Source organism: Microplitis demolitor, chromosome 3, assembly GCF_026212275.2.
Source record: "Microplitis demolitor isolate Queensland-Clemson2020A chromosome 3, iyMicDemo2.1a, whole genome shotgun sequence".
NCBI lineage: Eukaryota > Metazoa > Arthropoda > Insecta > Hymenoptera > Braconidae > Microplitis > Microplitis demolitor.
The window spans coordinates 1,698,069-1,712,808 of record NC_068547.1 but is presented as its reverse complement, the minus strand read 5'-3'; the positions used below and the strand labels follow the sequence as shown (position 1 = coordinate 1,712,808).

Sequence of the window (14,740 nt, the reverse complement as noted above, 5' to 3'; positions counted from 1 at the left end):
TCTAGGATATGTCTAGGATTTGTCTAGGATTTTCTCAGAGATAAATTTTTCTAAGTTTTCTCTAGGATTTGTCTAGGATTTTTGGAAAGATAAATTATTCGAAGTTTTCTCAAGGATTTGTCTAGGATTTGTCTAGGATAAGTCTAGGATTTTCGGAGAGATAAATTTTCCTAAAGTTTTTCAAGGATTTGTCTAGGATTTGTCTAGGATTTAGAACAAGTCTCTCAACAACGCTGGCACATGAATTTTCCTAAGTTTTGTCTAGTTTGAGTCTAGGATTTGTCTAGGATTTGGCTAGGATTCAATGAAGTTATCCGAAATAGCTCTAGCATATAGAAATGAAGAAGAACTATTTTTTTTCCAACACCGAGCCCCGAGTTTGTATTGTCTATTATTGAGTATGTACTTTCTATCTTCTGGAGTATATAGCTTTTAATCGAATCGATTACCCGCCGGATACTGCACTGATAGAAGGCAATCGAAATTTCTTTAGCTAAACTCAGATTTTTTAAATTGAGAAAATAATTTTCAATGAAATTTTCAAATTTTCGCACTAAAAACAAATTAGACTTAAATTTCCAATAGTATAATTTCTTGTAAGAAGAAAATACTATTATTTCTTTCAGTAGATCGCCAGATAGTAATTAAAAATGCCAGTTTCTATAGTATCGTGTGCGGATGTTGGCCGCCTTTTACCATTATTCGATAATCCCGCTATTTTTCTGCGAGTGTAAACTCAACCTTTTTAAAATTCATCTTATTTTCTGCCTTATTACATTCCCATAATAAAATTCAAATATTTTGATATACTAACCAATGTTATTTAACTATTCCTTTTCCTTAATATTTAATTAACATCTCAATTCTTTTAAATCGCTTAATAAATATATTTATCTCTCGATCGTTATCATTTTCATAAATTCATTTCTGTTCAAAATTTTAATTATTGACTTCCGAGTGCCAGGAATATTTTCAAAGACCCGTAGGAAAAATTAAAGGAGTACAAATTTGCGGTAGGGCAGCCCTAGACCCTTCGTACCGTCAGTTTCTTTCACGCCGCCTCTAGATGCAGACGTTTTTTGTGTTGACGCGCACTTTCTCAAGTTTTCAAATGATACATTGATAATTATACACAATGTAAAAATAATAATTTAAGTAAACATCATAAAATTTGTGGTTTTGATGTGAACATTTAGTTGCTGTCATTTTCGACTTTCGAAATTGAAATTAAGTAAGTCTTTCAAGAAATTATTTAATTAATTTTTTTTCTCAAAAAATTACTTATTTTTTCAAAGCCACATTCAAATAATTTTTTCTTAACATCAATTTATTTACTTTCAATTTAAATCCGTCAATTAACTCGCGTATTTTATTACTAAAAAAAAAAAAATATAAAAAAATGAAACAGAGTTTTAATTTATACTCCAATTCTTGGAGTTTCATGTTATGTCTGATGACCTTGTCCTGTAATAGTAAGCTTGTAAGTGAAGCAATATATATTTCACAGTCTCATTTATTACAGACACCGTAAAATAATTCAAACTTTAATATTAATAAAATTAATATTTGTTATTTTTAAACTCCATTAATTTTCCAATTAAAATTTTTTTTTCCATTTGATCTCAGTTATAATCAATTATTAAATTTACACAAAATCCAGCCATGAGCTGAATAAAAAATACAAAATTTGTTAATTAGGATAAAATCAGGATGAAATAAATTTTCGTTCCTTAAATTATATAATTTTATTGACAAGTACTGATATCAATAATAAATAAAAGTACTTGCGAGTGAAAAAGATGACACTAGCAAGTTCGAGTGAGTGGAAATGAGAGGGAGAGAGTGAGGCGGACATATATGGTCGGGGGTTCGGGAAGCTCAGATTACGCAGACGGCGCTAACCATTTGCATGATGATGTTGCCTCGCCTCATCTCATCTCATCTCACACTGGTGTTCTACACTCCAAAATCTCATCTCAGTTTAATCTGACAACATTTACTCACTTTAATACTTTCAATAATAAAAATAATAATATATTATTAACATTTTCTGAAAAATCTTTTATCTTTGCTCTCCTTCCCGCTCCTCAGTCATCAATTCCGGTCTTTTATTATTACGTTTTTTTTTTATATTTTATTTCTTATCCATACGCTGTACACAGATCAACTAAACCGTACTAGTAGTATAGCGTCGCCACTGTTGCAGCCAAAAATATCAAGCATGTGGATAATACTTCCAAGAGTTAAGAAAAAGAACAAGAAGGCGGGCTATCGTTATTTTCAGATTCGATAAAGTATTTTTTCAAAAAATATCATTTACTAAATTGCAATTAAATTTATCACACATTTGATTTATTTTTTGTTTCAAATTGTCAAAAAAATGATTGATAATTACGAGAATTCAGTAGACAATTTTTTAAATTATTTAAAAAATTAAATTTTCATTTTTTTTTTTTTTTAATAGTAAATGTGTAAAATAAATAAATGGTAAATGAATGATTTATTGTTTGCCAGGACAATATAGTCAGGTATCTCTGGGTCCTGTCCTCGCACTCATAACATCTATTTCCAGAACTTACTGGGATTTAATTTTAGAAGCAACGTTCCATATACTTGCGCGTGCTCTTCTCGTCGCCCACTCGTGTCGGTTTGTGACGGTAGTTATACCAGAACTTTGAAATTTAAAAAAAAAAAATAAATAAATAAAAGTGTAATGATATAAATATTTAAAACCAGACAACAAATTACTCACAAGAAAAATATTTTATTAAATAATATATCATTACATATTTGTTTATTTGTTTTATTAAAAGTATCTGAGGCTATTTTAGAATAAATTTATTCGGTTATCAATCCAACTGTGACATAGCTTAGGAAATTTATTCAGAACTCGGTCGTTCATCATACGACGAGCTGCTACGGTCATGTTGCTGAAGATCTAGCTCGAGATCCACCCTCTTGGCCCACTAAATTTTACAAGATCATGCGATGTGTACGTACAAATAGTAATCAGTCAACTTGTTGTTATTTATCTTCTTTGATGCTGTTTCTGTCATATTTTTTCATTTTTATTATTTATTGTCACTATTATTACAATAATGTAATAATTAATGCTATTACACTGTAAAAAATTTTCGGAGCAGATGCGAAATGAAATTTACTCCGAAGGAGAGTTTATTTAAATATTACACTTGAAATCGGAGTTAATGTGGATTTAAATTAAATCCAGATCACTCAAAAATTACTCCGCCAAAAAAACGAATTCCTTATTTACTCCTTATCCGGAGTAATTTTTTGAAACTCTGGAACTGAGTGGCGGAATTAATTCGGATTTTAAATAAAATCCGAAATTCTTATGGATTTTCTAGAATACAAATCCGGAGTTAATGCGAAGCGGATGATTGTTAATTATAATATTAAAATTCTGAATGGGAGTGAATGCAGATTTAAATAACATCCAGATCACTCTGAAATTACTCCCGATTGTTACAGAGTAAAATTTATCTACAAGACAGTAAAACTAGAAATTTTACTATTGACTGCTAATGAAACTTAAGTAGCATCCGGTGATTTCTAAAGTCTAATTATAAATTCAATGTTAGCTTAATTGTGTTAACAAATTTAGTATTACGGAAAATATATAAATATATTAATGGATTTCTATTTCCGCCAGTGGAACTATTTGTTTGTAATTTTCCTATTATTTTTTTCCATTGAGTTGAGATGGACGTTGAACATGAAATTAAATAAAAATTAATTTTTATCAATGGCTCAAACTACGTGATTAATATCAAAGTATAAAATTTTGCTATGCATTAACTTTTTGATTACGGAAAGTTCCACAGCTCGTTTTTTTTTTTTTTTTTTTTTAAAGTATATTTTATTTTTCTACTATAAATAGAAGTCACTAAAAATATTTTATATAAAAGTGTAAGCAACTGTTTTGACATTTGATAATTTTAACAATTTTTAAATTAATTTCTATCATAAACAATGATATTAATAATAAGATAAATAGTAGACTCAAAAAAAAAAAAATTTTTCATTTGAAGATAATCTTAGATCCTAGTATACTATATAGAGTAAAATAAGATAGTGACTATAAATGTGTAAATAAGTATCAAAGGAAACGTGCGCCAGAGACGGATTTTAAGTACATTGACCCGGAATAAAACTTCAATTCTTCACCCAAAGTAAATTAACCCAAAAATTGTAAATAATATTAATAATAACCAAAATAATATCCAACAGCTGAATAATCTACCGAAAATCATCTAGCGATAATTCTTACCCCGACCCATCCTAACATAAAATACAAACTCAAATAATTAAAATTTTCAGTCCTGCCGTAACTAATTAACTATCATCCAAAATTAGCTTTTGCAGTAAGAATATAATTGAGTAAATAAAAATCTGCCAAGACTTTTCAAGTACGCGTTTAATGCTGAGTCACCAGAGTGGAGTAACTCGAGCGTTTTGAAAAGCAATAAAAAAAATATGAAAAGAGATCTGAAGTTATCGAGCTGTTATCCCCCAGGGGAAAAATCCTTAGGTAATTTTATTATGTTCTTTAGTGTTACGATACGAATAGAAGAGCGAGTCTATCCAAGCTTTGACGACAGCTGCTGAGGTGGTAGAGTGTAAGAGATGAGATGAGAGGAGAGAGCAGTATAAGCACAGTATCATCAGGCCTTCGCTATACATTCTAATACATAAAGATAGATTAAGCGGTGAGGGGCAATCGCGTATATTTAGAAAAGTGCTCGGGTTGCCAGAAGACCAAGATGCCTGTAAGCTATATAGTTACGATTTAAACACATTATTATACAGAGTGCAATTTTATTATTCTCTCACTCACTTGGTTTCGTAATTTATACCTGGCTATTTGTCTCGCTTAGTCGTTCATATAATATTAAAGCTTGCAAAACAATTTCACCGGTAACTTTTATTGGATGAGATATAATACAACCTGAGAATTATATCATTAAGTTTAGTTTGGTTCAGTTTAGTTTAGCTGCCTGGGAAGTGGAGGCCAAGAAGAAATTTTAATTATTTATAAATTCAGAAACTAAGTTCTGGAGATCATCGTCGTTGCCCTTGACTCGTTTTCTTCTACACTTCTCTCTTTATATTACCAGCTAAGCGGGTTTACAAAATGTGCTTCGACTGACACGTTGCAGCGCACGCTGTTGCACTCGTGCTTCGTATTTACTGTACCAATGGAGCTTTGCTGTATAATAGGAATAGGAATAGCTGATATTAGTATGGGTGATGATGTTGTACAGCCCAGTGAGTAGAGCAGACCTTGGCTGTGCTGGTTAATGTTGAGCTCAGTCACACGACACGATGACCCATTTGGAAACGGGGGTGGATACATTAACTTGTTTTTTTTTTTTTAGTTTAATTACATTCAAATTTATTTGTAATAGAAAATAAAATTATTTTATTGTAAATAGAATTTGCAGAGAAAAAAAAATATTTTGCATTATGAAATAAAGAAAAAAATTTTTTTAGTCCTAAAAAAAAAATTCTGTATGAAAATTTATATTTAGTAATTTTAAAAAATGGGATAAATATTCTATAAAAAATTTACGGTGAACGGAGATTAAATTCGGAGTCAATTCGAACACCCAATTGGAGTAGATGCGGATTAAAATAAAATCCATATCACTCCGAAATTCGCTAAAAAAATTACTCCCTATTTACTCCACATACACAGAGATAAATTTTTCAACTCCGGAACTGTGAATTCGAGTTTTAAAAAAATCTGCCTTCACTCCTAACACACTCCCGATTTTTTACACCAAATTATATATGGCCGCAGAGAAATTTATTGGTAATAAATTAAAATGAGGATAACTATTATGTAATACGTGAAAACTGATTAGTGTTCAGCGGATAATATATATGAGGGAAAAAGTTTGAGTATTTATAAAAAGAATGAATGAGTATTTCCGATGGGTTATCAGTAAAATCTTTGACATTGTCGGCGTGTGTCTTTTCGCGCGGGTGGTGCAATTAGAACAACCGTGGGCGTACATTACGACTGGGCAACGTTATACCTGTACACTCACCAGCATCCTGATGCTATAAATGAAAAGACAAAATTCCGCGGGTACATACGGTTAGTTTAGTTTATTTTTTGAACTTAAATAAAAGAGAGACAAGGCCAATAGTCGAGTAACAACTATACGACTTAAACTATATATATATATATATATATATATATATATATATATATATATATATATATATATATACGTAAATTAAGTGTATGACTATCACGTGGATTGTTAACTGATGATTAACAATTGTTTTTCGGCTATGCTTCACTTAAATTCTTTTACTCACTCTTTTCCTCTATTAATTTCTATTTTCGGAGCATACTTATATTTAAATAAAATTTTAACTTTGGGAACTCCTTTGCAATGATCACGGGTCATCGTCATCCGCCGATGACGATTTTATTTTAGTCACGTTGTTATTATACTCATCCTCATGTGCTTTATATTATTCATTTTATCTACTATACTTTAAATAAATATATTTCGTAATTTTCTTTTTTTTTTTGACAACGATTTGAATTTTGTAATTGAAATAAAATTAATTAATAAAATAATCGGCAGTAAAAAAAATGATTTAATTTTTGAATTTTTAAATTTAAAGTTAATGCTAATTTTTAATTATTATTGAAAAATAATAAAATACAGGGCAGATTACAAAAACAATAACGTCTAGTGAAAAAAAAAAAAAAAAGAAAAGTTGAGAAATCTTTAGAGTGGGAGGTGAAATCGGCGGCGAATCGGGCTGAGGATGCATGAACGTAAGTCTGAAGTATAAGATCAAGATTTAGTTCGTTTAGTTCGCGCGCGGGGCCACGGCGATTGAAACGGCCGACGGAGCGACGACAAACGGACACGAGACAGCGGTGAAAATAAAGACAGAGGCTAATAAAAGAGATAGAGAGAGAGGTAAAGAAGTAGAAAAAAGAAAGAGTGGGCGGTTTAAAAAAGTGGAGGGGAAAAGAGCGGGTGTAGATAAAAAAAAAAAATTTTTTTTACCATCAGGGAGGGAGATCACAGTGGCAGCCTGACGAGTAGTGAGAATAAATAGTGACGAATATAATTATTGTTTGACGAATCAACGAAGCATCGAACAACGAGAGACCGATCGCGATTTTTAACGACATTCTTCACGGCTGCTTCATTATTATTGTTATTATTTTAATATTTTATTTACTGACATACTGGAATTTTTTTTTTAAATTTATAACTGCGTTTTTAAGACGGATTTATTTGTCATACAAGCAACTTTGTAAGTGGAAGAGAGAGGGAGAGACTCTCTTCTTCGAACGAGTGCTTATTAAGGCAAAGTGTGCAAGTTCCCCGTTAATTACTACACCTTAGGACTACTTTGTTAACGCTATTTTAAACAAGTAAGTTTTATTTGAAAAAGAAAGTAATAATAATAATAATAATAATAATAATAATAATAATAATAATAATAATAATAATAATAATAATAATAATAATAATAATAATAATAAATAAATAGAACGAGGTAGATTGCGTAAGTGAAAATAAAAATTGTGAATTTAAAAATATATTAAACTTTTTTTTTTTAAATATATATTCCAATAAATAATCAGTGATTAACAGTGCATTGAGGATAATAATTATTGGGAAAAGAGTGTGAGTGATTTAAATGAATTTAATTGTTGCGTAATCATCTATCAAGTGCCAGTTTCATTCGGGATTTAAATATAAAGTTCATTATATTTATGCTACCAAGTTTTCATCCAGTGGTTTATTATTTTAATTATTATTATTATTATTAATATTATTATTATTATTATTATTATTATTAGTATTAGTATTAATTAGAAGTTTGAATTTTTTTTTAAATTTGAATTAACTGTTTTGAAATAAAAGCTTCGAGGTAAAAAAAATCGTAAATCAATCGGGAAATAAATTAGAGGATGTAAATAAAATTATAAAAAAAATTTCTCGTGAGTCTTGCGCTCAGAAGAAACTTCGTGAGACTGTCGGGCTCTATTCGTAGCGTCAATCTAGGTATCTAGGCTCGATGTCCATGTATTTTTAGAGAACGGTAATGTGAGGAGGAGAAGAAAACGTACAAGCAATTTTGTCGTTTCTCAAGCTCTCAAATCTCTCAGATTAAATCCCCATAGTTTATAGTACACTCTCAATTTACCTCACACTAATCCTTCAATACTGCTCTTGCTAAATTTCATTCTCGTCCAAATCGTATTATATTCTAAGAAACAAAAATATAAAAATCGCGTGGGTGCTTGACAAAAAATACCATCGCCTCACTAGCTTGTTTCTCGGATTTAAAAATATCTGCATACCGAAAAAAATCCCGCCCTCCCTCGGAATATAAATAAAAATAAAAATAAAAAATCTGACGATTAATTGAAAAAAAATAATTTTTCATTTCCAACCTGTCATTTGTCTGTCTATTAAAGTTTTCTCTACTTGCTTGAGTGATAAATTCCCATACCAGTCAGACCGCGAAATTCAAAAAAATTTTTTTTTTGTAAATTTAATTATTTACGATTTAATTAATTAACTGATTAATTAGATTTGTTTTTTATTAGATTGTTTGATGATGAAATAAAATAAATAGACTATGGGTCATAAATTAACAAATATATATGGCACGATTATTCATCTGTATTTAAATAAATTACCGTGAGTCATTTATAAATTGTAAAATATATATTTTAATTTTAAACCTATGACACGTAATATTTAAGTGACATATGATGAAGCTGATGATTGGTATCTTATTGCAAGCCATGATTGAAGTACTAAAATAGATTTGCAATGCGAACAATTATCCATGTCGAAGATCTAGATTATCCCAATCTTCATTTTTATGACCCTATTTATACGGCAATACATATATATGTATATAAATATAAAAATACATGGATGTATTATTAAAAATGTTTGCGCGTGTGTGTACAGTTTGAGAATACACAATAATTTATAAGTAAACTGTTGGCAAAAATAGAACGCCAGTGTAAGAATGTAAGCGAAAATTTTCGAGGGGCAGCGATCTCGAGTATTCCCGCGGCCTATTGCCAACTCTTACACCGCAAATTGTATCACTAGTTCTATAATTTTTGTCTTACACTCTTATTACACACTCTCTTTTATCTTTCGTCAGATAAATTATTTCATTTCCGTTTAAATTGTTGTTATAATTGCTACGGGTGTTTTTATAAATTTAAACTCGGTTGTATCAGTGGACGCATGAGTTATTAGTCGTAAAAGAGTGACAAAAAAATTATTATGAATATGCATAGAGATGTCTCGTCATGTCAGACGTAATAACCGTTCACTAAGATAACTGAGCTGTCTATTTCGAGCTAAGAGGTGTATTAATAATAGGAACTTTGCGTCATCAGTCTGCTTTGGTTATGATTAATGATCTGATCACTAGTAATATTTATAGTTAATTATTATTTATTTATTATTACTTAATATAGCGAAAAATGTATCACTTGTATTAAGGTCAAAGTAAAAATATTTTTTTTTATTTTATCTAGAAGTTAACGGACAAGAAACAATTTTCGATTTTTTTTTCCAAATGAATTACAAATAAAAAAAAATAAAAATATGCACATGTAGGAAATTTAAAAAACTCTGAGTGCAATTTTTTGAATATTTTTTAAAAATAATTTATCGTTTTTGAAAAAATTCAAAAATTATAACTCCAGGATATTAATTAGCCGAAGTCTAATAATTTTTGAATTTTTTTTTTTTTACAAATCCCTTGAAAAAAAAAAAAAAAAAAAAGAAATGTACATGTAGAAAATTCAAAAAACTATAAAAATTATAAAAATTAAAAAATTATTTGACGTCGACTAATTTCAGTATTATAAAATTTTGTACTCTCAGTTAAAATTAAAAAATAGTTTAATATTAAAAATAAATAATTGAAATTTTAATTTATTGATTGACTGAGTCAAAAAAAAGTAAATAAATAAAATTACGTTTCAGAAAGTAAAACAAGGAGGAAGAAATAAAATAGTTAACCGAAAATAATAGGGCGCAAAAAGGCGCTCGTCAGTTTGAATGTTGCCATCAGGAGATTTGTGTAATTAAAGTGACACCAGCCGGAATAATTTATTATTTAAAATAAAAAATCTAAAATAAGGGTGACACCCCGTTATCACAATGGGGGTCGCCGACGATTTCGCGCCCAGCTTCACGCAGAAGCCTCAGCTTCGGCAGGAGGATGAGGGCAATCGTCTTATCTTCGAGTGTCAGCTCGTAAGTTCTCCGAAACCCGAAATTTCGTGGTTTCGCGGCGATGAACAGCTGAAAGAGGACACTCGGACGAATTTCAAAATTCAAAGTGTCGGGACCAACAAGTTCCTCGTTGTTCTTGAGATTGATGATGTTATTGAAACGGATGCTGGACTCTACAAGGTCAAGGCCATGAACAAAATGGGCGAGGTCGCTGCGTCGATCAACTTGAACTTCAGTCGTAAGTTTTTTTTTTTTTTTATTTATTTATCTACCTATCAGCTATTAGATATTTACTTTGTTTAGTTCATTCTCTAGTATCTTTATTTAATTTTTTTTTTAATTAAAAATATATATTTAGGCAGAGGATAATTTAAATTATATTTTACAGCAATGGACGAGCCTAGAGAAAAGTGAGTTTAATGCTCATAAATAGAGACAGTGTGTGCTAGAAAAAATCAATTAATAAAATTGATTTTTTTGTAATTTAAATTCAAAAATGCTTTTATCATTAAATACTTTCTTATATTATTTTCACTATCTCTATACTTTTCTTGCTACTTGATACTTTATTATTGCAATTTATTTTTTCTTGCTTAAAAAAATATTTATATGCATTTAACACTTTAAAGCTTTATTTTTAATTGAGCTTGATTTTTTTCTTTTTTTACTTTTAGCCGTTTCACCGAACAAACGGTGAGTGCTTCATAAAATTTATTTTTCAAAACTAACAAATTTCGATAAAAATTTTTTTTTGTGTGTTTAATTTAAATTTATATTTTTAAAAAGTATCTACGATTTCTGACGTTTTCTATTAATTTATTTTTTAATTTTTTGTATTTACTTATATATGTAATTTATAAAAAAAAATAAATTACAGACAAATCGACGGTATCGCACCGACTTTTGCGAAAAAACCGGCTATAAGACAAGAAGATGATGGAAAAAGATTACTATTTGAATGTCGTATTACTGCTGATCCCACACCTAAAGTTTCGTGGTTTCATGATGGGAATCTCGTTAAAGATTCACCGAGACACAAGGTATTCATTTTTTAAAATTTGACACCGCGTTATGCCAAAGTGGCGAACTACAAAATTTCGATGAATTCAAATTTTGAAAAAACCGCCACTTTTTTATTTGCCACTTGCCTTAGAACCGAGTTATTTTTCATAATTACGACATATAGTAGACCAATAGTAAAGTGGGGTAAGAAGGCCAGTTCAATTTTTTTAAATTAAAAGTGATAATAAATTTCAACGAGTTTGAATTTTTCGAATTAAATTTTTTCAAGATTTCAAAGGGTTTTATATAATAACTGGTGGAAAAAGTCTTAAGAATGCAACTAAATCCAGTTCCGCGATCTAATTCGCGGCCTTATACCTGACACTGCATGATTGAAGTAAATTTTAAAAAAAAAACAAAATTTTCAAAGTTTTCCGAGCAGAGAAATTTCGAATTTCTTGTGATTATTGACAATAGATGAATTTTTGAATCTATTAATTAAAAATGAATATTTTTATTTATTGTTTAGTTGTCTGTTGACAAAGACGGACATTCATACTTCGCAACACTTGAAATTAAAAATGTGACAGTAGAGGATGCTGGAAAATACAAAGTCACTGCGAAAAATGAACTCGGCGAATCCAATGCCACGATATCTCTAAACTTTGACAGTAAGTATTTAACTAAAAATCACTGACACACTTTAAAATGCTACTATCTTAACTTGGGGATGTATATCGATTTTTGAACTATTATTATTATTTTTTTTCATATTTTATTTATTTATTTTGAAACTTCTTCAATTTCTTCTCATGGATTATTATTTTTATTTAAATTTTTATTTTTATTTATTTTAAAATCTTCCATTTATTTTTACTCGACTATCTATCGATTGACATTTTAAAAAATATATTTGTTTTTATTTTTTATCTCATCGATTTATTTAAATTAAGTAGCACGTATCGATCGTTTGTCAACGTCAAGTCGAGTGCAGAGTCGCAGATAAAATAATAAAAATAAAAATAAATAATAAATTGTAGAATAAACTTTACGATATACAGCCCAGCTTGTACACAATTGACAAAACGTTTTGAAAATACGCTGAAAATTTAAAATAATCGCGAAAAAAAATTTTTATAGTTAATAAATAAATAATAAAAAAAAGCTTAGTAACGACAAATTAATTTTTTAAAATTTTAACTACACAGAAAAAAGCAATTTTTGGCGCGAAAAAATTATTTTATTCTGTGTAGGCCTTAGTAACTTATGCTTCAGTAGGTTGCTGCTTTAAAATAGATCATCTTATCTGTTTATAATTATATCATTCGTGTTTGTCATGTGGGAGTCTTAACGCGATGTACAATCAGCCAATTAAACGCACAATAACTCGTGTTTCATCGCAATTGAATCATAATTAAAATAAATTTTTTTTATCATGCAAAATAATAATTAGCGTTCATCTAGTTCATCTATAATTCATTGAACACACATTTATTAATTTTTTTACATATTGTCAAGCAACACAATTTTTTTAACTTCGACCTCTTAAATAATTTGAATTTTCCGTAAAGTGAAAAAATATTTATTATAAAAGTCACGACGTCTAGGAGATCTTTCAACGTTTTAATATTTAATTATTCGATCGATACGTCGCTCATATTGTAAAGTAATAAAAATAATTGTGAATTTAAAATTTGTAAAAAAAATAAAAAAATAACTAGGCGACGAAGCGCCTGTTCCTGATGACGGGATCAAGCCAACATTCACTGAACGACCTGTGATCAGACAATCTGACGATGGCAACACGATTACCTTCGAGTGTCGATTAGTAGGAGACCCAAAACCCGGTGTCAAGTGGTAAGAAATACGGGACTATTTTTTTTTTTATTTTTTTATTAATAGATAAAAATTTGTTTATTTATTTTTTTATTGATTAATTTGGATGACGTTTGAATGTGGCGGTGATAAAAAATGAAATGTAAAATCAGGTATCATGGGACCAATGAGATAAGAGATAATGCAAGATACAAGATGTCTCTGGAACTAGATCAAAAATTATACTATCTCGCAAGGCTGCAGATAAATAATGTCGCTAAATCTGACAGCGGCGAATACAAAGCTATTGCGAAAAACAAACATGGCCTGGGCACAGCGACCATAAATCTCAATTTTGAAGGCGGGGATAAACCTAAGTACGATTATTTAAAACGAAATTAATTGTTACCAAAACTTTGAATAAGTTTTTTTTTGTAGAAAAATTTTCGCTCCAAAAAATCGGCCATATTTTTTTTTTTAAATTTAATTTTCAGTACAAAATTATTTTATTCATATTTTAGATATATATCATATGTATATTATAAGTCAAAAAATCTGACCAAAAAAAAATTATCAAAGCTTTGGTAACTTGAAAACTAGTCGTCATAAAAAAAATGATATAAATATAAACAAAAACAAAAAAAAAATTACATAGAATACCCGATGGTAAAGCCCCGCGTTTTCCAAAAAAACCAACAATACGTCAAGAAGGCGACCTTCTGATAATGGAGTGCATCCTGGAAGCTCATCCAGTTCCCGACATCACTTGGTACCAGGGCCAGAAAACGATAAACGGAAGCTCTCGCATAAAGATGTTCAAAAAATCAACCGGCAAGGACACGTACCTGCTTACCCTAGAAATTTCAAACCCAACAAAAGGAGACGGTGGAAATTACCGGTGCAATGCGTTTAACAATTACGGCGAGAGCAATGCCAACATCTCGCTTAATTTCCAAGGCAAGTCGTGGGACAATCGTTTTAATTGTGCACGACTCTACCTCTATTTCAACTCAATAATTAAACATCTCTTTGAATCTATGAATCTATAAATATATACCTGCACGAATTTTCAGCACGATTTAAATTATGAATGTCGGGTTTTTATCATATGCACGCGTTTCAATTATTTACAATTGTTATTTTTATTATTGTCATTATTATTTATCAATACAATGTATATAGGTAATGTGTTGCTTGGGTAAGTCTGTAATCTAACAGTCATTTGTGTCTTGTCTTTGCTTTTAATTCATTGCCACTGTAAATAAATAAATTTATTTGCTTTTCATCTAAAGAATTAATTTTCTTCCCATTTAATTTTAATGTAAAAATTTTTAAAAAAATTTCAAATGCCTAATTGTGGATTATTTCCAAGACGCAGAAGATGCCGGCGGATTCGCGCCCTCATTCATCGAGAAGCCGCGCATTATTCCAAACGAGAGTGGCACATTGATCACGATGAAATGTAAATGTAAAGCTAAACCAAAGCCCGAAGTCACGTGGTTCCGCGGTAATAGTGCCGTTAAACAGTCGTCAAAAATTACAATAAAGTGCATTGACGTCGAAGAAGATGTCTATGAACTTACAATGGAAATAAAAGTAAATTAATCATTCATTTTTTTTATTAAAATGACCTTTAGGTT

The 14,740-nt window shown here is 29.7% G+C and overlaps 1 protein-coding gene across 11 annotated transcripts in view; it reads left to right on the top strand.

Annotated features, from left to right (window-relative positions):
* Positions 1–1,172: 1,172 nt before the first annotated feature.
* The window catches only part of LOC103576251 (twitchin), a 59,290-nt gene continuing 45,722 nt past the window's right edge, over positions 1,173–14,740 (top strand). For 8 of the 11 annotated variants that reach the window (XM_053737532.1, XM_053737531.1, XM_053737534.1 and 5 more), the window contains exons 1-9: positions 6,904–7,435; positions 10,032–10,521; positions 10,672–10,693; positions 11,161–11,323; positions 11,815–11,956; positions 13,007–13,142; positions 13,274–13,477; positions 13,756–14,057; positions 14,479–14,696. In XM_053737532.1, coding sequence (XP_053593507.1) covers positions 10,209–10,521; positions 10,672–10,693; positions 11,161–11,323; positions 11,815–11,956; positions 13,007–13,142; positions 13,274–13,477; positions 13,756–14,057; positions 14,479–14,696 — 1,500 coding nt within the window. In that variant the 5' untranslated portion in view covers positions 6,904–7,435; positions 10,032–10,208. Of the gene's footprint in view, positions 1,232–6,903; positions 7,436–10,031; positions 10,522–10,671; positions 10,694–11,160; positions 11,324–11,814; positions 11,957–13,006; positions 13,143–13,273; positions 13,478–13,755; positions 14,058–14,472; positions 14,697–14,740 lie in introns of those variants that run through there. The other 3 variants (XM_053737527.1, XM_053737536.1, XM_053737535.1) reach the window with 3 other exon arrangements.